Source organism: Oxyura jamaicensis, chromosome 2 (assembly GCF_011077185.1).
Source record: "Oxyura jamaicensis isolate SHBP4307 breed ruddy duck chromosome 2, BPBGC_Ojam_1.0, whole genome shotgun sequence".
In the NCBI taxonomy this organism is placed as follows: domain Eukaryota; kingdom Metazoa; phylum Chordata; class Aves; order Anseriformes; family Anatidae; genus Oxyura; species Oxyura jamaicensis.
The window spans coordinates 62,203,462-62,230,941 of NC_048894.1; the positions used below are offsets into that span (position 1 = coordinate 62,203,462).

The 27,480-nt window shown below is 41.4% G+C and overlaps 1 protein-coding gene and 1 long non-coding RNA gene across 5 annotated transcripts in view; one reads left to right on the plus strand and one right to left on the minus strand.

The window, feature by feature from the left end:
- Nucleotides 1-27,480, minus strand: part of LOC118161516 — an 81,356-nt gene that overhangs the window by 20,320 nt on the left and 33,556 nt on the right. The gene's annotated exons all lie outside the window — the stretch shown is intronic.
- Nucleotides 1-27,480, plus strand: part of NPSR1 (neuropeptide S receptor 1) — a 61,063-nt gene that overhangs the window by 14,512 nt on the left and 19,071 nt on the right. For 2 of the 3 annotated variants that reach the window (XM_035316967.1, XM_035316968.1), the window contains exon 3: nucleotides 27,135-27,238. The exons of the other annotated variant lie outside the window; for it this stretch is intronic. In XM_035316967.1, the coding sequence (XP_035172858.1) occupies nucleotides 27,135-27,238 (104 nt within the window). The remainder of the gene's footprint in view (nucleotides 1-27,134; nucleotides 27,239-27,480) is intronic. 3 annotated transcript variants of the gene reach the window in all.

The window sequence follows — 27,480 nt, forward strand, 5'->3', positions numbered from 1 at the left end:
TATTTTCCTGGCATCGAGGCCACTCAAGGCAGCCAAGGGAGCCGCCACAACCCAGCAGCCCTCACGAGGGAGGCTGACGAGGCGTAGGCAGAGCCAGCAGCGCCCCCTCCCCGGGCCGTTCAAAAGCAGCCCCTAGGGAGCACGAGTGACCAGGAGCGCGAGCGACCAGGACGGGCAAACAGGGCGGGGCGCGGCAGAAAGGCGGGGCGCAGCAGTTCGCACAAGCAGGGCGAGCAGGGAGGGCAGAGCGATCCCCCCGCCCCTAGAACACCTCAACTGACAGCTTTCGACCAACAGTTAGGCCACTATGGTCCTCACTAGGCAGAGAGCTCGCGCTAGAAAGTCTGTAGCCACCCAGACAGAGTGCCCACTCAGAAATGCGGCAGTGCAGGTCTCTGGATGCAGGGAGTGTCAGAGCCTGCTGCTGCCATCTGAAGGTGGCAGAGATACCGTGTGCGTGAGGTGCGAGCAGGTGGATGACCTGGTCCACCTGGTGGCAGAGCTCAATGAGGAGGTGGAGAGGTTGAGGTCAGGGAGTGCGAGTGGGAGATAGCAAGGCCTGCAAGGCCTGAAGGAGAGGCACCGGGGTGAGACCCCCCAGATGGGGGTGGACCCCCGCCCGGTCACTGTTGGGCAGAGAGAGGGGACCTAGGAGTTGAGGAGGAATGGAGACAGGTCCCTGCTCGATGTTGCAGAAAACTCCCCCCACCACCTGCCCCACCTTCCCAGGTGCCCTTATGCAACAGGTTTGAGGCCCTGGAGCTCGAGAGAGTGGTGGATGAGGGTGTGGTAGGAAATTTAACCAGGAAGCCTAGGGTGAGGAAGTCTGCTCCATGCCTCAAGACTGCTCCCACCAAGAAGAAAAGAAGGGTGATCGTTGTGGGTGACTCCCTTCTCAGAGGAATGGAGGGCCCTATCTGTTGGCCTGACCCTACCCGTAGGGAAGTCTGCTGCCTCCCTGGGGCCAGGGTCAGGGATGTTGCCAGAAAGCTTCCCAACCTGGTTCACCCCTCCGATTACTACCCGCTACTGATAGTCCAGGCTGGCAGTGATAACACTGATGAGAGAAGCCTGAAGGCTATCAAACAGGACTTCAGGGGGCTGGGACGGTTAGTGGATGGAGTGGGAGTACAGGTGGTGTTTTCATCCATTCCTACAGTGGCAGGGAATGGTTCAGAGAGGACACGAAAAGCCCACCTGATAAACACGTGGCTCAGAGGCTGGTGCCAACAGAGAAGTTTTGGGTTCTTTGACCACGGGGCGCTTTACTCGGCACCTGGCCTGATGGCTGCAGATGGGTCCCAACTGTCCGCAAGGGGAAAACGGATCCTGGCCCAGGAGCTGGCAGGGCTCATTGAGAGGGCTTTAAACTAAGGAAGAAGGGGGACAGGGATGAAACAAAGCTTGCTGGAGGTGTGCCGGGGGAACAGTAGCAAGGCTGGGGGAGAAGGCTAAGGCCCAGCTGAAGTGCATTTACACTAATGCACGCAGCGTGGGCAACAAGCAGGAGGAGCTGGAAGCCATTGTGCAGCAGGCAGGCTATGACTTGGTTGCCATCACGGAAACGTGGTGGGACCACTCTCATGACTGGAGTGCTGCAATGTCTGGCTATAGGTTCTTCAGAAGGGACAGGCAGCACGGAAGGGGTAGTGGAGTGGCTCTCTATATTAGAGAGTGTTTTATGTCATCGAACTTGAGGCAGGGAATGACAAGGTGGAGTCGCTATGGGTTAGGATTAGCAGAAAGGCCAACAAGGCAAGCATCCTGATGGGGGTCTGTTATAGACCGCCAAACCAGGATGAGCGGACAGATGAGGAGTTCTACAGGCAGCTGGCAGAAGTTGCAAAATCGTCAGCGCTTGTTCTTGTGGGGGACTTTAACTTCCCAGACATATCCTGGAAGCACAACACAGCCCAGAGAAAGCAGTCTAGGAGGTTTCTGGAGAGCGTTTCTGGAGGTTTCTGGAAGATAGCTTCCTGATGCAGCTGGTTGGTGAGCCTACCAGGGGAGGTGCCCCGCTAGACCTTCTGTTCACTAACAGAGAAGGACTCGTGGGAGATGTGGTGGTCGGGGGCTGTCTTGGGCAGAGTGACCACAAAATGGTAGAATTCTCGATACTTGGCGAAGTCAGGAAGGGGATCAGTAAAACTGCTGTCTTGGACTTCTGGAGGGCTGACTTTGAACTGTTCAAGACACTGGTTGGCAGAGTCCCTTGGGAGGCGGTTCTGAAAGACAGAGGAGCCCAGGAGGGCTGGGCGCTCTTCAAGAAAGAAATCTTAATGGCTCAGGAGCGGTCTGTCCCCACGTGCCCAAAGACGAGCCAGAGTGGAAGAAGACCGGCCTGGCTGAACAGAGAGTTGTGGCTCGAGCTTAGGAGAAAAAAGAGGGTTTATGATCTTTGGAAAAGAGGGCAGGCCACTCAGGGGGACTACAAGGATGCTGCGAGGCGGTGCAGGGACAAAATTAGAAAGGCCAGAGCTCATCTGGAGCTCAGTCTGGCTACTGCTGTTAAAGACAACAAAAAATGTTTTTATAAATACATCAGTACAAAAAGGAGGACTAAGGAGAATCTCATCCCTTTACTGGATGCAGGAGGACACTTAGTTACCGTAGATGAGGAAAAAGCTGAGGTGCTTAACGCCTTCTTTGCCTCAGTCTATAGCAGCAAAACCAGTTGCTCTCTGGACGTCCAGTACCCTGAGCTGGTGGAAGGGGATGAGGAGCAGAATGTGGCCCCCACAATCCACGAGGAAATGGCTGGCGACCTGCTACAGCATTTGGATGTACGCAAGTCGATGGGACCGGATGGGATCCACCCGAGGGTACTGAGAGAACTGGCTGAAGAGTTGGCCAAGCCGCTTTCCATCATTTATCGTCAGTCCTGGCTATCGGTGGAGGTCCCACTTGACTGGCAGATAGCAAACAATCTACAAGAAGGGCCGGAGGGTAGACCCGGGGAGCTATAGGCCTGTTAGTTTAACATCAGTGCCAGGGAAACTCATGGAGCAGATTATCTTGGGTGTCATTATGTGGCAGTTGCAGGGCAAACAGGCAATCAAGCCTAGTCAGCATGGATTTATGAAGGGCAGGTCCTGCTTGACGAACCTGATCTCCTTCTATGACAAGGTGACACTCTTAGTGGATGAGGGAAAGGCTGTGGACGTGGTCTACCTTGGCTTCAATAAGGCATTTGACACCATTCCCCACAGCATTCTCCTCAGGAAACTGGCTGCTCATGGCTTGGACTGGCGTATGCTTCGTTGGGTTAAGAGCTGGCTGGAAGGCCGGGCCCAGAGAGTTGTGGTGAGTGGAGTCAAATCCAGTTGGAGGCCGGTCACTAGTGGAGTCCCCCAGGGCTCGGTACTGGGTCCTCTTTAACATCTTCATTGATGATCTGGACGAGGGGATCGAGTGCACCCTCAGTAAGTTTGCAGACGACACCAAGTTAGGTGCGTGTGTCGATCTGCTCGAGGGTAGGAAGGCTCTGCAGGAGGATCTGGATAGGCTGGACCAATGGGCCAAGGCCAACGGTATGAAGTTCAACAAGGCCAAGTGCCGGGTCCTGCACCTGGGGCACAACAACCCCAAACAGAGCTACAAGCTGGGAGATGTGTGGTTAGAAAGCTGCCTGTCAGGGAAGGACCTGGGAGTATTGGTTGACAGTCGGCTGAATATGAGCCAGCAGTGTGCTCAGGTGGCCAAGAAGGCCAGCAGCATCCTGGCTTGCATAAGAAACAGTGTGGCCAGCAGGTCCAGGGAAGTGATTGTCCCCCTGTTCTCGGCTCTGGTGAGGCTGCACCTCGAGTACTGTGTTCAGTTTTGGGCCTGTCACTACAAGAAGGACATGGAGGTGCTTGAGTGAGTCCAGAGAAGGGCTATGAAGCTGGTGAAGGGTCTGGAGAACAAGTCTTATGAGGAGTGGCTGAGGGAGCTGGGACTGTTTAGCCTGGAGAAGAGGAGGCTCAGGGGCGACCTTATTGCACTCTACAGGTACCTGAAAGGAGGCTGTAGCGAGGTGGGGGTTGGTCTGTTCTCCCACGTGCCTGGTGACAGGACGAGGGGGAATGGGCTAAAGTTGCGCCAGGGGAGGTTTAGGTTGGATATTAGGAAGAACTTCTTTACTGAACGGGTTGTTAGTCACTGGACTAGGCTGCCCAGGGAAGTGGTTGAGTCACCATCCCTGGAGGTCTTTAAAAGACGTTTAGATGTAGAGCTTAGGGATATGGTTTAGTGGAAGATTTTTTAGCGTTAGATCAGAGGTTGGACTCAGTGATCTTGGACGTCTCTTCCAATCTAGACTATTCTGTGATTCTGTGATTCCGTGAAAATGGCCCCCTGTGCCCATCACACAGAAGACACAAGGGCCAGTCTCACTGCCAGAGCAAATGCACAGGTCAATGTGGTAATAGGAAATGGTTCTTTGTAGGAAGAGCTCAACTAAACAGCAAAGGGCTTTGTCTAAGAAAACACCTGTATTTTCTGCAGCAGATGAAGAACCAGCATAACGACACAGGTGTATAGGTCAAAGAAAAAATGCACGAAGCAGACAGAAGTGTCTTGGCCAGGACTGATCAGGAAAAATCTGGTCTATGTGAGGTGTACCAGGAGGAGGCTACTGTTTTTGCTGTGCTGGGAAAGGGCCTGAGCAGGAGTTTTGGACCCATAGGAAAGGCTCATTTTTTGAGTTAAGTGGAGGTGGATGGAGAGCTATTTACTGGGGATTTGAATACAGTCTGCATGATGGGAGGGGAAGGTTGCAAGTGCTGTTTTGAGGAAGCTGCAATAACTAATGACAAAGACAAGAAGGCAAATATCCCATTAGATGTGGGCAGCACATGATGTTACCATATTGACTGCATGTTAAACTTGCTGGTTCTTCTGACTTCCCCTTTCCTAAAATTATCCCTGGCTTTCAAAATCAGACTTCAACAGTGCCTGAGTTCAATGGTTTGATCCATTTCTTATTATAGGAATTCACAGCAGAAAACCCACTTGACATTCACATCTGCAATGTGAAAAGAGTTAACACCACCCTGAAGAGCAAGATTCTTTTCAAGCAATGTTGATTTCTTTTTTTGTGGCACAGCAGTCAGACCTCTAATTTATCTTCCCTCACTGAGAGTTTCTGTCAGTATTTTGGCACAAATAAATGACTTAATTCCTGAAATTGAGCTATTTCACTTTCTTATCTTCAAAAATATTAATAAGAACAAAGCAAGCTGGCAACAGTCAATGGCCTTTCACAACAAGTTATGAGGTAGACAGAACATTATGAAAATACTGGCTTGTCACATTGCTTTGATATGTGAGGTGTATTTAAATCCTACCAACTAAAGCCTAATCTCCTGGCAAACAGTTTCTGCTTACTCAATCTTACTACTTTCATCTATTTTTGGATTGTTAAAATATTTATTATTTCTGCACTAGTAGTGAGAGAGAAGAATAATGGATATAGCTTTATCAATGCAGGCATTTCAAAGCCATTAATTTTTTTTTTCTATTAATCTGTTGCTCAATACTTGAATAACATACTTAATTCTCATGTCTTCCTACTAGTATAGTACTAATATAAAATTAAAATATAGTATTTGTGTTAGAATAAACAAGGTATTCAAAGCAAATTATGCATAATGCATGAATAGGAAATGAACACTGTTGTTCTTCTTGACTCATCACCAAGCCAGATGCAGAAGAGAAGCAACTAACTGATTGAGGCTTCTTTCAATACCACCAGAATTCAATGGTCTCACCCACTTGGCAAATTCACAGATAAGACTAGTACTTATCCCTCACTACACCACAATTCAACATGGTGCTGGTGGATCTGTAGGTGGATCTGTAGGTATGAGTAATGTCTTCCACCTCAGCATACTTAAAGATATTGCTGAAGCCTGGATTCAGAAATTATTTCATATTAAATATATGCCTATACAATGCCTGTGTCAGTACTGCATTTAAATCTGTGTTTAACTCTCAGATCATGCATAAATCTCTTTGAAATTATCTGGAAATTAAACACTAGGAAATCAGCTAAGAGTTAACAGCTGAGTTGAACAATAGTAATAATCACTCAGCATCAGCTAATTGAACGAAGAGGGATATTGCCATGTTTGTCTTGTGCTCAGCTTGCTTTTGGGTACATGTCTCTTCCCACTCTCCCCCCCCCCCCCCTTCACCCCTCTCAATGTTTTCCTTAGAAACAAGTTCTTTTGTGAAGATTAAAACTAAAGGTAGGTTTCCTACAGATTTCTAATTTCTATCTCCAAGGCAATTTAGTTTCTCAGAAAGTGTAAGCTTTGAAGGTTACCCTGTTGGAAGGGTATTTCTAAACACTTTTTCCCAAATAGATTTCTTATGAGTTTAACACAACTTATGCTCATGGCATAGCTATCTCTACTAGCAGGAAACCTCTCATATCTCCCTCTACCTGATGCCATTTCACGTACCTTGCAGACCCTTAGTGGCTTTAAGATTTTTGCCCCTGACTGATTTCACCAAATGGTTCAATAACAAACAGTAGGATCTGACAGACCGACAAGTTCACAGACACTGTGATCAAGCTGGAAACTTTCAGGTGAAATAGGATGTATTCTATCCAATTAGATCACTTCACCCAGCTCTACCAAAAGAAGGCCTCCTTAACCCTACTCTCAAAGTGTAAAAGCAGCTGACAAGAGCATATGTATTTTTCTATTAACAACTCAGTTATTTGAGTAACATGAGACAATAATATATTGGCTAAACAGTCTGTTCAATAAAAAATGTTATTATTTGACCAATTCTAAAACTCATCAAGGCATGCAAAAAACTCTGGTAGAAAAAAAAAAAATAATAGTTTTTCAATGTCCTTCATCCAACTTCAACTACTAGTGAGGAAGGTATTTAATTTCTTTTTAATGACCAAAAGTGTACATGTCTATGTATAGTTTTTGGGGGGGTTGTTGTTGGGGGTGGGAGGAGGGGGAATTGTTTTTGTTGTTGTTGTTGTTTTTGATTTTTTCATTTTTTCCCCCAAGTTAAAATCAAGAAAATTGGAGTTGGAATTGTGTTGACCATTAGTTCTTTAAGATTTCTCCAGCCCCATAATTATGAAGTCAGTACCTTAGGAATGATATTTAATTATGTTCATTATTATAAAAATACAAGTAGGCACTTCACCATGTGCTTAACTTTAAGCCCTAAGCCACTAAACTTGATTGGGAATACATGCTTATTTAGGTATTGTTATGGTTGTAATAAAGAAAGAAAGTAAAAAGAATGTCAGCTAACTTTTCTTTTCACATACATATAAGCAGAAAAATAAAAGACTTGAAAAAATACTTAGCTAGTCTAAATTGTGCTATAAATACTGAATCCTAAAAGATGACTTGAGAATTACTTAAAAAAAAATAAAAATAAAAATAAAATAAAGTGTCTCCTTACATCACTTCTACATTCTTTGTTTGCTTCCAGGAAACTGGACCACAGAAGGTGGCCTTGGTCCTTAAGAAAATGCACTCATTTTGTTTAGTGTTTAGTAAAAAGGCAGTACACCAAAAATCTGCTACAGGAGAATTACATGGATATGGACTCTGCAGAAGTAGGAATTATTTCATTTCTGTGCTGCTTAGCCACTGAATTCTGGAATGGCTTTGGTTAAGATGACTGAAGGCAGAGTCTGCCAACTTACATACACTAAGTTATTATGACTATTATAATGGCTAAACATGAAGAAACACATCGGCTTCTCATTCCCCTTCTCCTTCTCCTCCTTTCTTTTTTTTTTTCTAATTTGTCCATCTGCCTAATCTCCAAATACAACCTCCTCAGGAGGCTTTGGATAATAAAACTACACTAAATCTACTATGGCACTGGCAACTTTAACGGACTGTACTTTTCCTCCTTTAGTATTTTTCTTCCTAGTCACTGTGAGTTGAAATAATGAAGATGACTTGTTACTTCCTGATGTGTACAAAAACTTAATATAATAGCACCATTAACAAAATTAACATGTAGAACAATATTAACAGATAATTCTCACTGTTCCAGCTTTTCATCTGGAAAATGGTACTTGTCATATTTCCTCACTTCAGAGAAATCCTGAGTACAAAATCATCAGTTTTACAAGTACCTCTAAGTATCACAATGATAATGAATATTGGAAGTTAATTGCATAGAGCCAAACTCAGCAAGTGACATTATTGGAGGTGGACTGTTGGCAGCCAAAGAGCCCATTCAGTTCCCAGTTATACTGGAAAACTTAGACCTTGCCAACTGGGTCTTGGCTAGAACTTGCCACTGATTTAAGTGATTGCCTAACCAAGATACAGAAACAAAACGCAGAATGATGAACTGAAAGAGAGTTTATTCCAGCAATCCCCAGAATTCTGTGGCTTTCTCCTCTTTTCACACCTCTATTTTCTGCTTATATTTTTGGAAAAAATGAAGACTGAGTAAAAACTAGAGGTGTCTGTTTTTTGTTTGTTTGTTTGTTTGTTTGTTTTTTTGTGTGTTGTCTTTTAAGAAAGTATCCTACCTGCTGAAAAGAAGATTTGGAAGAAGTTCCACCCCACCTTCCCCCCGCCCCCCCCCAAGCTGAGACATAATGCAGGATAAGATAAATGTGGTGATGTCATCATATGCAAAACCTCATAGCAGCACATGGTAAACCATATTGGATATCCATTGCTAGTCCTGGCAATTCAACGCCACCTAGCAAAAACTTGTATTTGCCTTTGATTTCTAAATAAGATCTGAAGACGAGTCATAGTACCCTAGATCATAAGTCATCATGGGCATTGATGCTACACAATTCCAGTTTTACTATACTCTTAGGTTTCTTGTGTGGACAGCCAGGAATATTTCTGTATGTGTATCTATTCTGATGTCTCCAAACCCAATCCTGAATTAGATGGGGTAAAAAGTGGAATATCCCCAGAAGTTAGGCAAGGAAACCAAAAGTGAGAGACAGAAAGTAGCTTTGTATGAAGGAGAAGACAGTCTCTTAGGGAGAATATAGACATTCATTTCACATTGTTTGGTCATACAAAGGAAAATTGTCACGGAAAACAAAGATGATCCCATGTTTCAGAGGTGAAATCATGAGGCTAGAGGTCTGGCAGACAGAACTTGGCATCCTGAAAATATACTGCTCTAATCCAGACTAGTAGTGTTGGAAAAACAGTGAAATATATAATAGCAACAAACAGCCTAGTTATACAACTTCCTTGCAAGTTTAAAGTAAAAAAAAAAAAAAAAAAAAAAATGTTGCCTTTGGCATTGAATGAACTTTTTCTGAAAAGATTTTGTACTCCCACAAGACAGGTGGAAGAAGGTGACTTTGGATGACTGGCAGTAGTACTGAGGTGCAGGGCAGCTGGATTGCATTTGCCTTCTAAGTAGACAGGTAAGAGAATCAGAGTCAAGGAAGCATGTTAGGAAAGACAAAGAAACAGTCATGGAGCTGATCTTGACTCAGTAGCCAGAGTTTTGCTCTAGAATATGGCACTCTGAAAGACAGGCTAGTTAATACCCTGCAGGGTGGCTTTTGTAGAGGTGGGACGCTCCCTGAGAGTGTAGAAATGTGCTGTAAATTTACTGAAAACTAATTCTGTTTTTGCTTCCAGTTATGAATCAAACTCAAAGTGTTTTTAATCAGCCCTGACCCAAGCCTGTGGCCTCTAAATTTTGCCTCCTGCTCTCTGTATTTTTAGATATGTTCTTAATTGCTCACTGGAGAGTCCAGGGCTGGAAACAATATGCCCGTTTGTTGTGACTCTGTCAATTGCAGACCACTGCAGTAGGAAAAAGTAGTGCTGGCAGAGACGTAAAAAAAAAAAAAAAAAAAAAAAAAAAAGCCAAAGTGTTGTATCTCTAACAGCAGAATGAAATGTCCTTCCCATTAGTGGAAATATAAAGATAATGATCTCTCCAAATTTGCTACTGGAAGCAAGAATGGTCATCCACTTAAAAACCTTGTAATGACTGTTATTTATATAGGCTACTTTAATCTTACAAATGCAGGAACAAGATGCCCATGATTCATGGCTTATAATTAATGCAATCACAGACCTCTAAGCAGACAACCTTAAACCAGCATTTTCCAGGCTGTTGTGTCTGAGCAGTGGTCCTCATATCTGTTATAGGTAGCAACAAACACACTGCAGCATAGCTTCAGACAGTGCTCTCAGATCCTCACAGGCAAGGGTAGCTCATGAACAAACCCTCTTAACCCTTTTCTTAGCCATTTGCTTTATGTATAGCATACATATCCTGTACTAATGCTCCAGGAGGGAACTGCTCGCATGTTCATCATCCATAGTTACTCAGAGTGGGATTTTCAAAGTGTCCATTGATATAAATGGTATCCACTCTGCAAGTGCAATACAGCAGGCACTCCCCCAGCTGGCCACCAGTTCCAGTACCAATTTCAGGAAAAGATATAGCAATGTGCTGTTTTTTTTTCATGTTGCACATGACCACCTGGGACCCTGAATATTTAGCAATGAAGATGAAATGTCTTTGTCTCATCTGCAGTGACTCATCAGTCACTATAACATCACTATAACACTCTCAGGACAGAAATATCTTAAAAAAAAAAAAAAAAAAAAAAAAAAAACTTTTATTTTGTAGAGCCATCACATTTTCAGTAAAGGTGGAGATTCCTGTTCAAAGAATGTAAGCCTTTCTGTATATAAACTGTATGTAAGTAACAGTCTTTAGTCTACAAAACCCTTTGCCTCTAAAGCACAAAATAAAACTAATGCCAGTATGCCTATACATATTCAATACCAGACAAAGTGATTATTCCTTTGCAGTGGATGTATATGTTTAAAATTACAAGCAGGCACCAAACCTCTGTTCCTAAGTCACCTAGGAGTGCCTTTAAATATCATCCCAAAAGCCTGGGCCCTTGGATACTCCCACAATGGAAATAAAATTAATGGAACATCGGGCAACAATCCTCTCTCAAAATTCACCCCAGATCATACATTTAAACTAAGGTAGACTCGGCCACTCTGATTGCTTTCCCTATGTAATAAGTCATTTCTGAAAGGATTAAAAAATGATGAATGAACCTTAGATGTCCTTTCTTTATACAAAGGCACCGTCTTCTCATTTCTACAGACACACAGACAAAACCTCATTCCACTACCCCACCTACGGATTTCCATGTAGGAGAGCCACATTTACAATTTATATTATTTTCAAAGGCTCTGCCTTTTTTTTTTTTCAGAACTTTGCATAAAAATGCTGTTCCTGACTACACCTCTGTGTGACTGAAATAAAAGCATTTCCTTTCAGCCAACTTCTACTAGTAGTTTTTTTTCCTTTTCACCATCAATGTAATTTTGCTAACCCTGTGCTGAGACCTGCACTGTGCAGCTCAACTACTGTGTCATCACAGATCTGCTGATACCAGTAGGACTGCCTGGAGATTATAAAGGTTTGCCTGGCCGACTGCAGCACTTTTGAGGGCTGTATGGCAAAAATGCAATGTGGGATGAGTGTGTATGCTAGAGCAACCATGCAATATTTTAAAGAAATAGCAAAAATAACAATTTTCTGATCTTAGCAACTTTTCTATTTAGCCTAGTGAAATGTGAATTTGCCAAATATCTTCATATACCGTCTTTCTCTTATAGCCAGATAGTCGATTATTTTGGTGACAACATACATTTTCAGGTCTTTGAATCAGAGTTTAACCTGTGACCTTTTTCACCAGAAGGAGTTACTGTTGGTGGAGGCATCACATCTTTAGCATTAAAGAGCATCATTATGAGAAGGGATAAGGGAGGAAAAATGCTCTGCTAGCTACTTGCCTCATATGGAGGGGTAGGACCAAAGGAAAGCATAAGGCTCAACTTCAGTCCTGGGAAACACAATGGGCCATAACTGTCATAGAGATAAGTGGATTAAGTTTCATTACTGCATTCTTTCATGCTGGTTTTCATTTTAGGGATTATTCATGCCATCTATTTTAGGTGCTTCACTGTAGGTATGTAAGATAGGAAGCTGCTTTCCCTGTGATCCAGCCGTTGCATATAGAGGAAAGCTCTCTGAGCTGTGTTTAAGCTTCACTGCCTGTACAGAAGGATCCAAGTCCTAATTTAGACCCCTGAAGTTGACTATATAAATCTCTTTGACATTCATACATCACCAAATGTGTCAAGATTACTGTTCTTCTTTGACAGTGAAGAACCTAATCTTCCACTGCTAGAATAAAACCTCCAAAGGCTCTGTCTCCAATCACATCAGCAAATACAAAGGTTTGCAGAGAAGGTATTTCTCAGTACTTTTTTTTTTTTTTTTTTTTTTTTTTGTTAAAGCAAGGCTTATCAACACGTTACCTCATGGAAAACACATGAATATTCCCTTTATGCTCATCTATGTTTCTAAACAGCCACCTGGAATTTCTCCAGACTTTTCTAGCATCTACCTAAAAGACAATTTAAGTAAAGTCTCGAAAAAAATGTAGCTTAAGTGGTAAATGTTATTCCAAACCTGCGCGGTAACACAATGGCTGCATGGTTAACCTTAGAGTAGAACCTTTGCAATGTAGATAACTGCCATACCCTGCTGCACTAGCAGAAAGAATAGCATGAAATTAATAAAGGATGCAAGGTCAATATAGACATATTTGAGCAGCTCATTCTGTTTCTGCACACATTTAATACACACCAAAAACAAAAACAAACAAACAAACAAACAAAAACTTTGAAAGTGTTAAATTGAGGTTCACAGAACAAACTTTGAAATCCAAAAACTTGCAGGTAGACTACATTTCTCCACTCCTATTTGACATTTTCAATATGAGGGCATAAATAAGATGCTGGTAGCTAGAAAGAAAAGGGTGAAGAACAGGAATGATAAGAATAGAATGGAAATTACATCTGGAAAACCCCCCAGGCATTTAACTTCCAAGTCAGACTTTTTGCTGCTTCTAAAGGATCTATGCTAACAGCATTGAAAAGCAGAAATGGTTGGTAGATCACACTGATTTCTTAGACTGGGAGTTTACTGATAATGAACAGATATATATATATATATATTTTTTTTTTCCTTGCAAGTTGATCGTTCTTTACTTGTAAACTAGCAGCAGAGAACAATAGGCAAAATATTAACCAAACATAACAAAAGCTGGCAAACCAGAACTGGGGACTAGGAGTTTTTCAGCACAAGGAAACTGCTTTGTAGCTCCAGGAACCTGAAGAAACATGACAGAAACAGAAGTTCAAATATTTTCTTAAAAAATAAAAAAATTATAGGTGTGTTAAAGTATTTTTATGAAGTCATTTATGAACTGAAGAAATAATGTTAATAGCAAAAATCAGAACCTCTCTACTGGATGTGCCAGGGCAACTATTTATCTATAGAGTTTTTAATATAACCTTAATTATAAAGATGAATACCACATCACTATGTGTTACGATGGCGTTGTTCTATAAATGGGTATTTTACGTTCTTGAATAAGGGACTGATCTCTATCCATTTTCACTTTCCAACTCACACATACAGGAAATAAAACAGGAACTGGTATCACATATGGAAGAGATGGAGGTTCTTCCTAGAAACTGTATTTCCTAGAGAGACAGAAATAATATAAGCAATGCTTTTCTAAAGTGTTATGGGATTGCTGGAGTTACTGCTATGTTATTACTAAGACCAAAAAGTAAGTTACAGTGTATTAAACATTGTCATTTCATACTGCTCTTTAAGAAATTTCCTGTCCAGTCATATCTGGTAAGTCAAAATAATACAAGAAATGTCACTTCTTTCAGTCTTTTTTGTTTGTTTTAATGAAAGTTGCAAACTATTTAAAAATCAAGGAGATGTTCTTGTATAAATGTTCTTACTCAGTATGTAATGAACTTCAAGGCCATGGGCTCATGGAAATCAGCAGCAAATCCCCCCTAAAAGGGCTGAAAAGCAAGAGACTCTTTCTTTCAGCCCTAGCCTATAATCCAGTCAGTAACACCACTCCTTAGGCCAGCTTTGTACATAACCCTTGAAAAACGAGACTCCTTCAGTGTTTTGATTTATCCACATCTCTTAAAGGTATATGCCATTTCACCTCTTCCCTCTTTCATTTACAAAATCAATTGAAGTTTGGGTTTGTGGATTTTCCTGACAGAAGCACATGAGGACAGACAGCAAGTCTCACATATTTTAAACACTGGGCTTGCAAAATGGTAGGGCCCATATGAAGTAAGCCTCACAGTACTGGTTGCATGGGACCCATGAAATCTGTACTACAGCATTAATCCACTCGTGCAGTGCATGCATTTCTAGTCTCAAAGAGTTATCAGTGGTGAATCTCATTGCTCTGTGTCAGGAACTCTCATGAAAATTTAATGCACAAAAGACAACACAGCAAAGAAACTACCCCTGTGAAACCTTCACAAAGCAAAGTATCTAATCTAATATTAATAAGTAAGTGTCAAACACATCAGGTGCACATCAACCTAGTTTCTCTGGAGGGTCCTTTCATAGTATTTACTACAAAAACAGACATCTCAAACACTTAAGTGTCTAAAATGAACAAATCAATAGTGAGTCCTGTACCTTTGCAACCTGGCTGTAAGTGAAGATTGTCTCTAGGTCTCCTCACATGGATATGCCAGCCCTTGTAGCTTGATAAGTTAACTAAAATAGCATCACACCACCACATACACAGCTTTCATCAAGTACATCCCAAATAACCATTTTCCTACCATGCATTAAATTAGCCAAAACGTTTTTTGTTTGTTTTATTTTTTTTTTCCAAAATGTGGCACCTTTTACATTCCTTGGATGTCTCCCAAAGTACTTTTTGTCTCTTCCATAGCAAAAACCTGTTGAAAAAGAAGTTTTGAGTTGCTTGGACATGTGGCACCTCAGGTAACAGGGATCTGGTTGTAGAGTGGGTGGGACAGTATATTTGGCTTTCTTCTTAGGCCTTGGAGAATGAGTCATTGACAGAAATCAACATGGAAGTGTTTTCTACTGTGTCTAGGGGACAATGTAAGAGCACGTTACCTCAAGTATGGATTTTCTGTAAGTAATGACATTCAAAACATATATTGCACTCAGTAGATGGCTTACTTTAAGTGCGTACCATATGTAAGGGTAAGCACAATTTACTCATTACCAAAGGGAAAGTGCATTCCACTAATACACCAGTAGGAAAAAAAATAATTTGCCAGTAAGGGGAAATCATGTGTTAATAAAGAAATTGTTATTTGGTTTAAAGCTCTTGATGCTGACTGAGAAAATAAATATGTATATTTATACATCTGTTGAAAATTTGGCTAGACTGGTCCTTTTTGTCTGTATGAAGGATTTAGGTCTTCCAATATATTCATCATATTTTATAACTGTGGTTTTTGGAAAGACTTCTTAGGCTACAAAACCTGGGCCTTATAGGCAGTATAAAGTTTATGCTTATCTTACAACAGAAGTAGGCAAGATAAGCAAAAGATGAAGAGAATGCCCCAGTTTTCTAAGAGACAGAGGTAATTTTACCAAGGCAGGACTCGATCCATCCAAAGGCTGCATGGATTGAGAACTGAGCTCAGCCACACAAGCACTGACATTAACCGTAGATATCAAAACCAGTCTAAAGAATGATGCAAGTTTTGTAATATGAAGTATCATATGCCCAGCAAATAGGAAAGAGACAAGAAGTCCTTCAGACAACAAGGAGAAGCTTCTTCACTCCTTACAAGCACACCTGTGACTATTTCAGAGCACTAATGTCTGTGGACCAGTTCTTGCCTTGGCCTGACAAGGCAACTTTCCAGTAAACAAAAGCAACAATGAGGAAACAAATATACCAAACCCAGGGCAGCTGCCACAATGGAAAGAGTCTGGAGCACACTGTGAGGTTTGGCAATGCACATTCAGCTTTCAAAAGCTGAGGCTAGCATTGTTGCTCTCCTCTACACAGGGAAAGCTGTAAAGCAGCTGCACAGGATCTGATTTTAGGAGTAAGCACATCCTAAGATGAGCTCCCAGTTCTCTAGGTAAAGGATTAAACTCACATGATCTCTGAATGTTACATTCATGGACACCGCTGATCAGGGGATGACATCAGGAAAGGGGAGGAAGGCTGTTTAATGCATCCACAAACTAAAGCAGCATGCCCAGTTTTGGGAGAAAGCTCACATCAGTGAGCCAGGGCATCTTCCCAGAATGGGGCATCTCTAGTCCCCATGGCTTGGGAGGAGGACACTTGCTGGTACCAGGGAGACACTTCAGTACACTCTGAACAGGACCTTTCTGTAGGAGGTGAGAAATTACTCCAGAAAAACTATATGTGCCACCTTCCTGTCACTAAGCTTCATGACCGACATCATGAACTGAAGTCAGAGTGAGAGGCAAATCCAGCCAGTGACTGACAGGAGAGGAAAAGCTGTCAGCTGGAAAGCCATGGTGCTAACTCCAGCAGAGCACATCTCAACATATTACGATGCATTAGACATATTAAAGTACTTCAGCTTGCGTAGTTTAGAAGTTAAGAGCACAAAGGGCATTTGCCTTTTAATAATGTTTTTATGAGCTGCCTGAGTGATTTGCAAGCAGTTCAACATCCATTGCTGCATACAATTACTGCTCTATTTTTTAGAAGACAGCTTGGATAATACAAGAAAGAAAATGACTGTGATCAAAGTGAAATTACAATACACAATTGCATTTTTGTGAACAATCTACACAACTAATACGAATAGACTGGGAAAAAAATCAATTCAACGGGATCCATCAAAAAAAAAAAGGCAGTGAAACAGTGCTTCTAAAACTGTACCTCTTACAGGTATGCTTTTAAATAACTCTATGCTTCACTTCTGTGGTTTATAATGCCAATATAAATCTGAAGGGAACTGAAGAAGGAAATGTCTATGAGTTCTTTTATTGGAGCTCATTGTGCACAGATAATGTCACAAACAAATTATTTTGCTCTTACTCGGGACTAACTTGATCATCCTGAAATATCACAAACTAATAGACTACCTGCTCTTGCAAGATAGCATTGTGTGTTTTCAGACATATTTCCATATCCTTAAACTCCCACTCATTAGTACACCAATATATTTTCAAATAAGTACTTTCGCAGGTTAATGTTGTTTTCAACAGACAATTTTTCCACAATACTTTGCAGAAAATGTTCTCAGAAAGACAGTGACTGTATACATTCAATGGCTTGCTGAATTTATAGAGTCTGTTGTTTATGTTGCTTTTTTTCTATTAGAAGATGGCAAAAAATGTTCACATCCCCCCTTGGCTGACCATTCTTTCCTCCAGAACTGGGGAAAGTCATTGTTGATCTGCATCAAGCTTTTCCCTGAGTTACATTTTCAGTGTGAATTGTAAATACATTCACTCTTTCAGAAGACATTCCAATTTCAGATGAACTTTGCCAGGATGCCACTGACTAAGAAGATGAGCAAAAGGCAGAAGTAAATTGTTTTTGCTTTTTAAATGAGTTGTTTGTTTGCACTCCTTACACTCAACAGTCTCACTGAATTACATACAGGGAGAAACTAACCCTCTGGATATTCATCTCAAACATACTCAGACCTTTTTGGTCAGGAAGAGAAGCTGGACATTTTGAAAAGACTGATTACTTTTATGTTTTTAGCATGCTGGGGAATCACTTTGGACTGGGATTGCAACCTCGACCAAATTCCTGGTAGGCCTAGCCACAAACCACAAACCACATCTCATCATTGACACTGGTGGAAAACTGGTTCTGTTTCAGCATAGTTCTGAGCAAGTCTCAAGGGCATTAAATAAGTAACATGCTTTGGGAAAAGGGAATAGGAGCACCGGTAAGTCTGTCTAGCAATCAGTTGGTCCTACTTGGTGCACCTTTTCATAAATGACATTTTTCAAAACAACCCAATTTTTGGACAAGACAGAGTGTAATGAAAATAGTTGTTTTTTGTATTTCTGCCACATTCAGTGCTCATGGTGTGGTACAGGGAAACATGAAGGGCAAGAAGTAAGCTCAGGGTTTACTTTTGGGGCCCAGAGCAAAACCAGATAATAGGATGGCTGATGTCTTGATAACCTTTCACATGTCCCAGTGGTGGACTTGAATATGCGTTGTAGATACATTCAGCTGCCAGCAGACTGAACCATGTTTTTTTGTTGTTTGTTTGTTTTTGTTTTTACATTGGCAGCAGTCTGCATTAGCCGTGTCAATTTATGCTGGTTTATAGGAAGGCTTAATTCTTATTTTGACAGCTACAGAATTGTTCTGTGGTCCTGATGGACTGATTACGGTTTTGCTACATTCAGCCTGCTTTAGACATTCAAATGACAGTTGAGCTGCATTTGTTCTTGTTTTTAACAAAAGGTGCTTGCAGCCAAAGTGTGTAATCCTTTTGGTCCAATGTTTTAGCATTAAGGAATAAAGTGGGTTTATTTATTTATTTATTTCTGAGTTGCCTGGTTGCCTGTAAATTCTATGGATTCTTGTTTGATTCCCTGCTGAACGTACAAGAGGATTGTCATCTGACAGAGGGGATGCTAAATTTGTAGTTACTCTACATGAACGTTTGACATTTGTTGCTAAATTAAGGTAGGTGTGTGGCGTATTCTACCTGGCTTCTTTGTATGCTGGTGGTAGATGTTAAGAGAGAGGACTGCACAAGCACAATGTGCATTTCAGCAGTGCTGCCAGCAGTGTGGATGCAAGAATGATGCTTTCCTCAAAATCATAATTTAGGATCTTGTTTGCTTCAGTTAAAAGACATGACTTTCGTTTTTGACATTAAATGTGCAAATATAATAGTAACACCTTTCAGTTGAGCATCTGTACTGCAGCATTTCTAGTTGCAATCTAACAGAAATTATACTCAAAAAAAAAGAAAAAAAAGAAAAAAAAAAACATTACACGCACTAGAAAGCACTGAAAACGTAAAGCTACATTAAGAACATATGCTTTTTTACTATTCCCTTCTTGCTTTTTAAAGTAGTGATATTTATTTATTTTTCTGAATCTGTCTTTAGACTGACTTTTCCCCATCTTTCTAGAGGATGGTAGGACAGAACACCCAGACATGTTCATGTGGTATTTCCTACACCGCCGATTTGTACAACTTAGGCTGACATGTATTAAGGGACTTTTGTTACTTTAACTTCATTGCATAGCTGGTTACCATATGCTTATAAAGTTTAACAGGATTTATGGAATTCATGTCCAAGATATCACGTGGCATCATGGAGATTTAGTTGTTCTAATAAATCCTAAAGCTCAGACGTCCACTACAGCCAAGTTGAGTCCAGTTATAGGACTGAGATCCAGACTGCATGTTAAATAATCTTCATTGTGTTCTGGCACTGAAATCAGCATATATTTTTCATGTGCTGCCCTTTCCACATGATAATTTTACAAGGCAATCCTCCAGGGAAGCTTACCAGTATGTTTTTGTTCATGTTATCAGTAGACAACAGGGGAGACAAAGCAGGTACAAAAATGAGAATGAGTACTGTCCCACTGCTTTGTAATTGCAAGCCTATGGTTAGATAAAAATTGAGCTACAGCTTGCATTATCACTGCCTCAACATCATGGCAATCTGATTTACAGTTTGATGTGAGGAAGAAAAGAAGGCTTTACCCTTACCATACCAACTTAGACTAAAGCAGCTACATCAACAACATCTGAGACAGTAGGAAAGGATTATAAGTGCTCGTGTTCAGTGATTGTAATGGGGACCAGAATGCCTGAATTACATCAATAGAAATTTTTACCTGGAGAGTCCACAATTTTTAGATGAGAAAAATCACACAGCTGCTGTTGTGATCAAGGTATGGATAAGAAGTCCTTAAAATACTTGAGGTAAAACATTGCCAAAAATTACCAATAACAGGGCTCCAGAGGACATAACGAATCTACGCAGAAGACACTGGAGACGGACAGAATTAAAATGGACTTGTTTGGTACGTGTTATCCTAGAAAGAACATTTATCACAGAAGATGTTAGAGGTACAATCAACACTTGAAATAAATGAAGAGTCAACTAATTACAAACTGTGTAATTTCGGTGTTCTTTTAGAGGACTTGTTTTCCAGTGCATAGGTAAGACAAGATGATCTGTAGGACGTTATCTTCTGCATTTTCATTAACTGAGACCAACATCCTATATGCATGATTTTTTTCCTCCTGCTGCTTTTACTCTATCTACCTGTTCTGCTTTGCCTGAAGGAGAGAAGGGGAGTTAAATTAATGGGTTGAATTTGAAATATACTTTCCTAACAGCTAAATACTTGTGATCAAACAGTTGTTCTTGCTTAACTGTGACTTGGACTTTCAGGCACGCATCAGTCTTATGTTCATTTACCTAGGCAGATGCTTGATTCCTACTTCAAAACCTACAGACATTCTGAAAGGACCCAATAAAACACAAAACTTGAAGGTGTTTGTAATGTTTGTAATTACCTATTGTGTAAACAGCTGCCAGAATTTTGTTCACTGCTCAAATCCCAGTGTGGAAATACATTCAGCTGATGCTGTATGTTCCACTTGAATAAATTCCTCCCTTTGTGCAGAACTTCCCACTGAACAAAATAATGTGTGACCTCGTAGGCTACACATAAGTAACACATTAAGAGAAGTGGGGACTTGGCTGAAGCTCTCAACTTCATGTGGTCTGCACATCCCCCTTCTCCATTCAGTCCTCAATTCAGTTCTTCACCCTTGTGTAAGGAATCAGGTTTTCTGAGTGCCTAAAACCACTGCAGGAAAAGATGGATGACCCTGTACTATGAGCCAAGTCCTCCTTCTTTTTCACTGTACACCATCTTACCAAGTGCCATGCTCCACACAATCCCCCCTAGCAACACTGCTGGTTCAATCCAGCCCTCTGTCAGCTGTGGGAAGTGGGGTGGGAAGGAATGCTAGGAAGAGATTTATTAAAAAAGACAAATTACACAAAACCTTAATGCCCTTCACAGCTGCAGCACACTGCATTTGAATTGTCAGGGATATGCTCTCTGGCTCTCTTGTAGGTGCCGTTTCTTTGAGGTTGATGTTGTGCCCTAAGAGCTTGTCTCAGCCCTTTATCATTTAACCTGGATGAGCCCAGGGGCAAGGCTGAAGCCTTACTGTGCGCACCCTTAAAGCATCTTGCCTACCTCATCTTGAGGGTGGGGGACCTCAGAGCAGAAATGTAAGAAATGCAATAAATAAATAAAATGATCACACACTGCAGCAACACTTTCTGTCATTTCCTATGCGACAAAAAGAGATAAAGAAAGAAAACCTCAAAACATCACTTCTGTCACTGAAAAAAATCTGCATAGCTGTAACTGAACAGACTCCCTCTCAAAGGTTTTCAAGTGGGTTTTGTTTCATCTCTTACATTTTATGTTCTGCTCCAGGCCTTGAGCAGATAACATGCTGTAGCAGTACATCACACACCGTGTCTGCCACATGCCTGCATGAGTGCAAGCACTGCAGATGAGCAAAGTGCTTGCTGATTGCTCACAAAAAGTACCATCCTGTGCCCAAAAGCTCTGCAGTGCTAGTGGGGAGCCTGCAAAACTGGGCAAAAGCATTTTTAAAAGTGTCTTTTGGGTATCTTACAGATGTCTTGTCTTAAAGGTGCCCAGAGCCTGCTGCTGCCTCTCCTGTGCCTTGTCCGTCAGGTATGCTGGGGCCAACCTGCAGCTTCAGGACTCCCAAGTACCTTGATTTTAAATTGTTTGCACCCCTTGCCCTGGGAAAAAAAAAAAAAAAAAAAAAAAAAAAAAAAAAGGCTTTTAAAAAGGCTTTCCTGGCTTGCAAGACAAGTTCACAGCATTCTGTCTTACTGCTGGCTGCACATCAGGGGCAATGTGATACAAAGCAGCCATGGCACAGCAGCGATGACTGCTCTGGGGACAGGAAGGACATGGTGATGTCCCCAGAAAATGAGCCAGCGCTCAGCCCTGAGGAGGAACCTGAGTTACAAGCCATACTGCTGCTGTGCCTTCTGCAGTCTGGTACTGTCAATAAAACAAGATAAAACATCCCTTGCTACAATGAGGAACACTCAGTAAATTACATGAAAAGAGGAATGAAATTTCAGCAAGAGGCACTAGCTACTGGCTTCACCAAAAAGTCATGGATCTCCACATCCACCTTAAAAGGACTGCTCTCATGACGGGGAAGAAAGATCAGCTTGTGGCTGAAATGACATGTGGAGCATTTTAACCCATGGCAGCTTACCAGAAATCTGCTCCCCACTTCTGACAGGAAAAACATTCAGGGAAATGACTTAAGGGAAGAGTGGTGTCAGCAGTAATAATCAAATGATGGAGGGATTTTCTTGTATCTTCGCTAGCACAGAATTTTGTTTTAAAATCTTAGGTTGTAATGAAAGAAATATCCTGAAGTCTGCACAAGGTATATCCCTTGGGCAATGCCATCAATTCAATGAATTTATATAAAAAGATTAACTGGGACAGTTGTAACATGTCCGTATTCCCATGCTAGATTGCTGATTACCTCCATTTGTTTTCCATAATGGACTTCTATCTCAGTGGAGGCTTTTTTTGCTATGAAAATTTGTCTCATTCAAAATGATAGCAAACTTGCATTCAGATTTGTCCCTCCAAGGGCAGTGTTGTGTTTTTACATTTTTATACTCCTCAGACACACGAGGCAGTGCCTAACACACAAGCTCATGCAATCACCTCGTAAATCAAGTGGCTCCCATACTCAAATGCAAAGAGGCAAGGTCTTACATTCAGTTATACCCAGAAAAATCCAGAGGGATTTTACTGAGTACAAGAGAGACTTAGGTAAAAACGGGTCTTTAGGATTTTCACAGCTGGTTTCAGCACCTGCCAAATTTCTCAGATGCTGCAGCACTATGTTCAGTGTGGTTCAGCCTCATCAAGGAACAAGAGACTGCTTCCTGTTTTTTTTAATAATTGTTGGTTAAAGGCTGCTGGCAGATTCATAAAGCAGGTATGAGTTGTGCCTTGGAGGAGTGGCTTTGGCCATGGTGGTGATGGGGAGGAGAGAGCTGAGGGGCTGCAGACCTGCCTGGTGTGTGCAGAACCCCACAGCCCCTTTTTCTTCCCTCTGCAACCCAGGCAAATCCATCTATGCTCCCTGCCTGCCTCCCTCTACTTTTTCTTATTACTGAAGTCTCATGCAGTTTTTCTTTTAAATCATGTTTTTGGAAACCCCACCTCCTCTCAACAGCAAACGGCTACTGTCCCCATCACATTAGTGTTGTTGTCTTCTCTTTAACAAGGAAACATTCTGTATGCATAATTTTGTGAATACACTTTTGGATCATGTTAAAAGTCCAAAATTATCATGTGCTACTATTTTTTATTTTCTATCAAAAGAGGATATATGTCATTAATTGATTTTTCTCCTGTTTTTCTGAGGAATTAAATGAACCTGTAGTCATACTCTTGCCTAGCATTGCATGCAGAGAACCACAGTACAAACAATATCTCTAGGTAAAAAAAAAAAAAAAAAAAGTATTAAGAAAACAGTGGCAATGACAAACTTGCAAATAGTTATGAATGAAGGCTGATCACTGCTGTTTTTAGGAAAGAAGTTGGTGTCCTTTGGCCTGGGAAATGAAAGATCAGTAAGAGAACACTAGTGCCTAAGGAACAAGCCACCAGCTCAGTGGGGATCAGTGAGAACATTATCAGCAACAGGGACACTGAGATTTAGGGTGAAGTGTTGGCTACCTGAAGTATTGGTTCCTGATACCCAGCTTTTACCATTTCGGATGTCAGTGATGTAGTCCAGTGACATGTCTTGAGGTGAACTTGTGATCTGCTGAGATCACATAAGTGATCTGATAGCTGACGTCTAAACACTAACCTGTAGCAAAAGCAATTCTAAAAACATGATAGATAAGGATTTTCAAGACATCATGATCATGACTGTAATTGCATCTGAGATGATATGTGGGTGAGGAGGACTCATCCACCAGTGACTAAAGCTCTGCTGGCAATTCATGATCTGTGTCTCAGATGCATAGCACTGGCAGATTTAGGCTGTGTGTGAAGGTTAAAGCAATGATGTGAAGTTATGGAAAATATGAAGCCTAATTATCATGGCTGTGATGAACCCTAAGAACAATGTCCAGTACGTTCATTGCCTAAACCACTAATAAAAACTTGCAATGGGTAGTTGTAGCACTGTAAGAAGGAGGACTCAGAAAGCAAGAAAAGGATGAATGGCACATTCAGGGCAAGAAGCAAACATGGTGTTTTTATCAGTGGAGCTCGCATGTATGCTTGGTATAGGGGTAATCAGTTAGCTGGGTTGAGAGTGAATAATAGATGTGTTAGAGAAAATGATAGGGGAAAAAACTGGCCCAATGCTTGGTGGTGCAGAGAGCATGAGGATGTTATGTGGGAGAGTGTTTCCATAATTAAAGGGGATTGAGAACTCTGACTAATTTGGTGCGCATGCACAGATGGCTGCATCTGCTTTGGCATGCAGAGGTGCACTGTGCACAGGGACACGTGCTCTGCCGAATGCCCACCAAGTGCTTCCCAGAAACCAGTGCTTCCCTGAGATTTTGGGTAGCATCACAGCCAACCTCCCAGAGACCGCCAGGATGCCGACCCTTCATGCACCTCCAAGGCACTTTCCAAGTGCATCAGAGAGGGACAACAAAACGCTGGTGAGAAGAGAGAGGTGAGAAGAGAGCCTTCCCATCTGCCTCCCTGTTCCCTAGAGAGCGCGGAGATGGGAGGATGGAAGAGCAGACTGCTCATCCTCCACCTCCCCAGGGGAGCTGAGCCCCCATTTACTGCCTGCTTGGCAGATGCTCAGACCATCAAAAACTGGGGGATATCCTGAGGTGAACTTCTATTGATGTGTATTACTTTGAACCGATGAATATTTCATTACTGGAGAGAAAGAATATGAATCAATAATTCAGGAGTAAGGAGAGGGAAAGAGCTGGGTTTGAACCACTGCTAGAGAATACATTTCACTTTAAAATGCTTCTCCTTTAAAACCCTGTGGTTTCTTCAAAAGACCACCTTAATTACAGAAATTATCTTTTCAATGAAATCTTAAAGCCAGTAATACTCATTAGAGAAACAATCATCCCTTGCCCCCATGACTATAATCAATGAGCAAAATTTAAGGTATGGTTTCAAAATAAGATTTTCTGCTGCCTTGAACAGGTGTGAGAATTGAGAACATGGAAATGCTGGTTGGAGGGGCCTTCTGGAGGTCATCCTTGACCCAGCCTCCCACTGGAGGCAGGGGAAGAGAGAAGGGAGAGAAAATGGCATTGGGAAATACTGGGATAGGAAAGAACAAAAAACAATTAATTGAAAGATATTGAAATAATTGCCATAAGATAAAGCCACGAGTAGGGAAATATTGTGTTCACTTGCATCAGCAATAATATTTCTGCTCTAATTTCATTTTAAATCAAGAGTGTATGAAAAAGAAGATGAAGGATTACTGATACAGGAAAAAAATAAAATCTTAGTTTTCCAATGAAGCAAAACAGATCCTTGCTTCTAAAGCATTAAGTTGAGATCTCAATTTCCAGCTATAAGTGTCAAGAAATTCTGGAATTTCAAAGGGATTAAAGTAGACACATTTTGGCAAAAACACACCTGTTTGCATGAAAATACTGGTTCAAACAATTTACTATTTGAAAAAAAAAATGAAATTTTTGAAATGTATGGTTTCCAAAAACATACATTTCAAACCAAAATGTTCTGATATGAGGATTAATTATAATATATAATTATATACAACTTTACAGACAGTTCTCAAATGTGCAAAATGGTGGTATCAGGATGAAATATTTTACCTCACTGCTCTATTTTTATTTAATGTAGATTGAAGTGTTTTTTTTCCTCACAATTTGCACAAAATATTTTCCCAGCCTACTCCTTTCCTTTGTGTTATCTTGTGCAAGAAGAGCAACGTGTTGTGTTACTGTAAGCCGCACAACACTACACTGATGCACCATCATGTCTATGTACAGCACTCAAAACATTTATCCTGTCATAAAGGGGAAGAGATTTTATTATTCTGCTTTTAAGTACAAGACTTAATATTGCCAATATGCACAAGAGCAATAACAGCTTTTGCAATCCCTTTGTACAACTTGCATTGCTGTAAGTGCTCATTTGTTCAATAAGTAGCAGAACAAAGACTGGAATATCTCCTCTGATCTCCTGAAACAATTAAAGGTGGTCTGAGGTGTGTTTATTTTGGTGCATGAGGACTGCAGGAGAAGTACAGACATAAGTAGGTTAACTTTAAGCTGACAGGGCATACTTAGTTATTAAATAATTAAGTTTGCAAATAAAATCCTTACAAAACTTCAGATAATTTCAGCAGCATCTGGATTTCACCCTGGATGCTTTCACAGGGTAGATATTTCTTTTTTCAGTGAAATAAAAAGCGAAGAAAAGCAGATACTAGGTAGTTCAATATTTGGTACAGATGAGAACAAGCCGATACACTTAAGCACTTACAGCTTCCCAATATCATTATTTATCCACTCCTCATGGAAAAGCTCAGGGTTCTTAGCAGGAGGCAGTGAGCTGGAAGAGCATATATCTGGTGTGCTGCAGGATCAGGCCCTCCACATCTCTGTGGTAAGACCTGAAACATCTAGATATACAGGGGAGTAATGCCCATGGGTGATTTGTTAAGGAGTTCCACTCACAAAAGCATGTTGTTATTTAAGGGTGAACTGATCTCAGCTTATTTTAGGCATCTTCAGTAGAGATGCAAGTGTGGACCAGGGTCCATATCCAGCCTAGGGCTGTTGAAGCCCTCAGATGGTCACTTCACATTATTTTATAAGCAATGGAAAGAAAAAGGCACTTTTGGGGTGCAGCTCATCCAGCCTGCTTTAAATGCCAGTCACCCTGAGCCACGACCCCAGTGGCAATGACAAGTCCTCCCCTGAAAACACCACAAACACAGCTGCAGGCTCTGACACACCAGTTTCACTTTGTCTATCCAAATGGATAGGCTTCAAATTAAGAGATTGAGACCAAAAAAAGCACCAAACTTCCAGTGCTTTCTCAGGTTTTCCCAGTTCCTTGAGCATCCCCTTCAAGGCTGGGGGAGCTGCTATTTCCCAAGGGTCCTCCCTGCCTACATGACTAAACTGCACGTTGTGTGCATTTCTTTTCACATACCTTCGGTGGTTTTCCTTTGCAGATTCATTCACGGGACTCATAAACATAATGACTGACATCATCTGGCGCTACACAGGAGATTTCATGGCTCCTGATATCGTTTGCAGAGTCATCCGCTACTTACAGGTACAGGAACCACATGCTCCCCTATACACCCAAGCTCACATGGCTTTGTGTCCCCACAGCAATAAACCCAAACAAAATGCTGTACAGACATTTTGCTAGCATCAGAAATTCTGCATGCTAAAGGTATTCATTTAAAGTTTAAACACTATTAATTAAAACATATTAAATCCTTTACATTTTGTAGACCAGAAAAAGCTCTTCTTCCTTTCCTTTCCTTTCCTTTCCTTTCCTTTCCTTTCCTT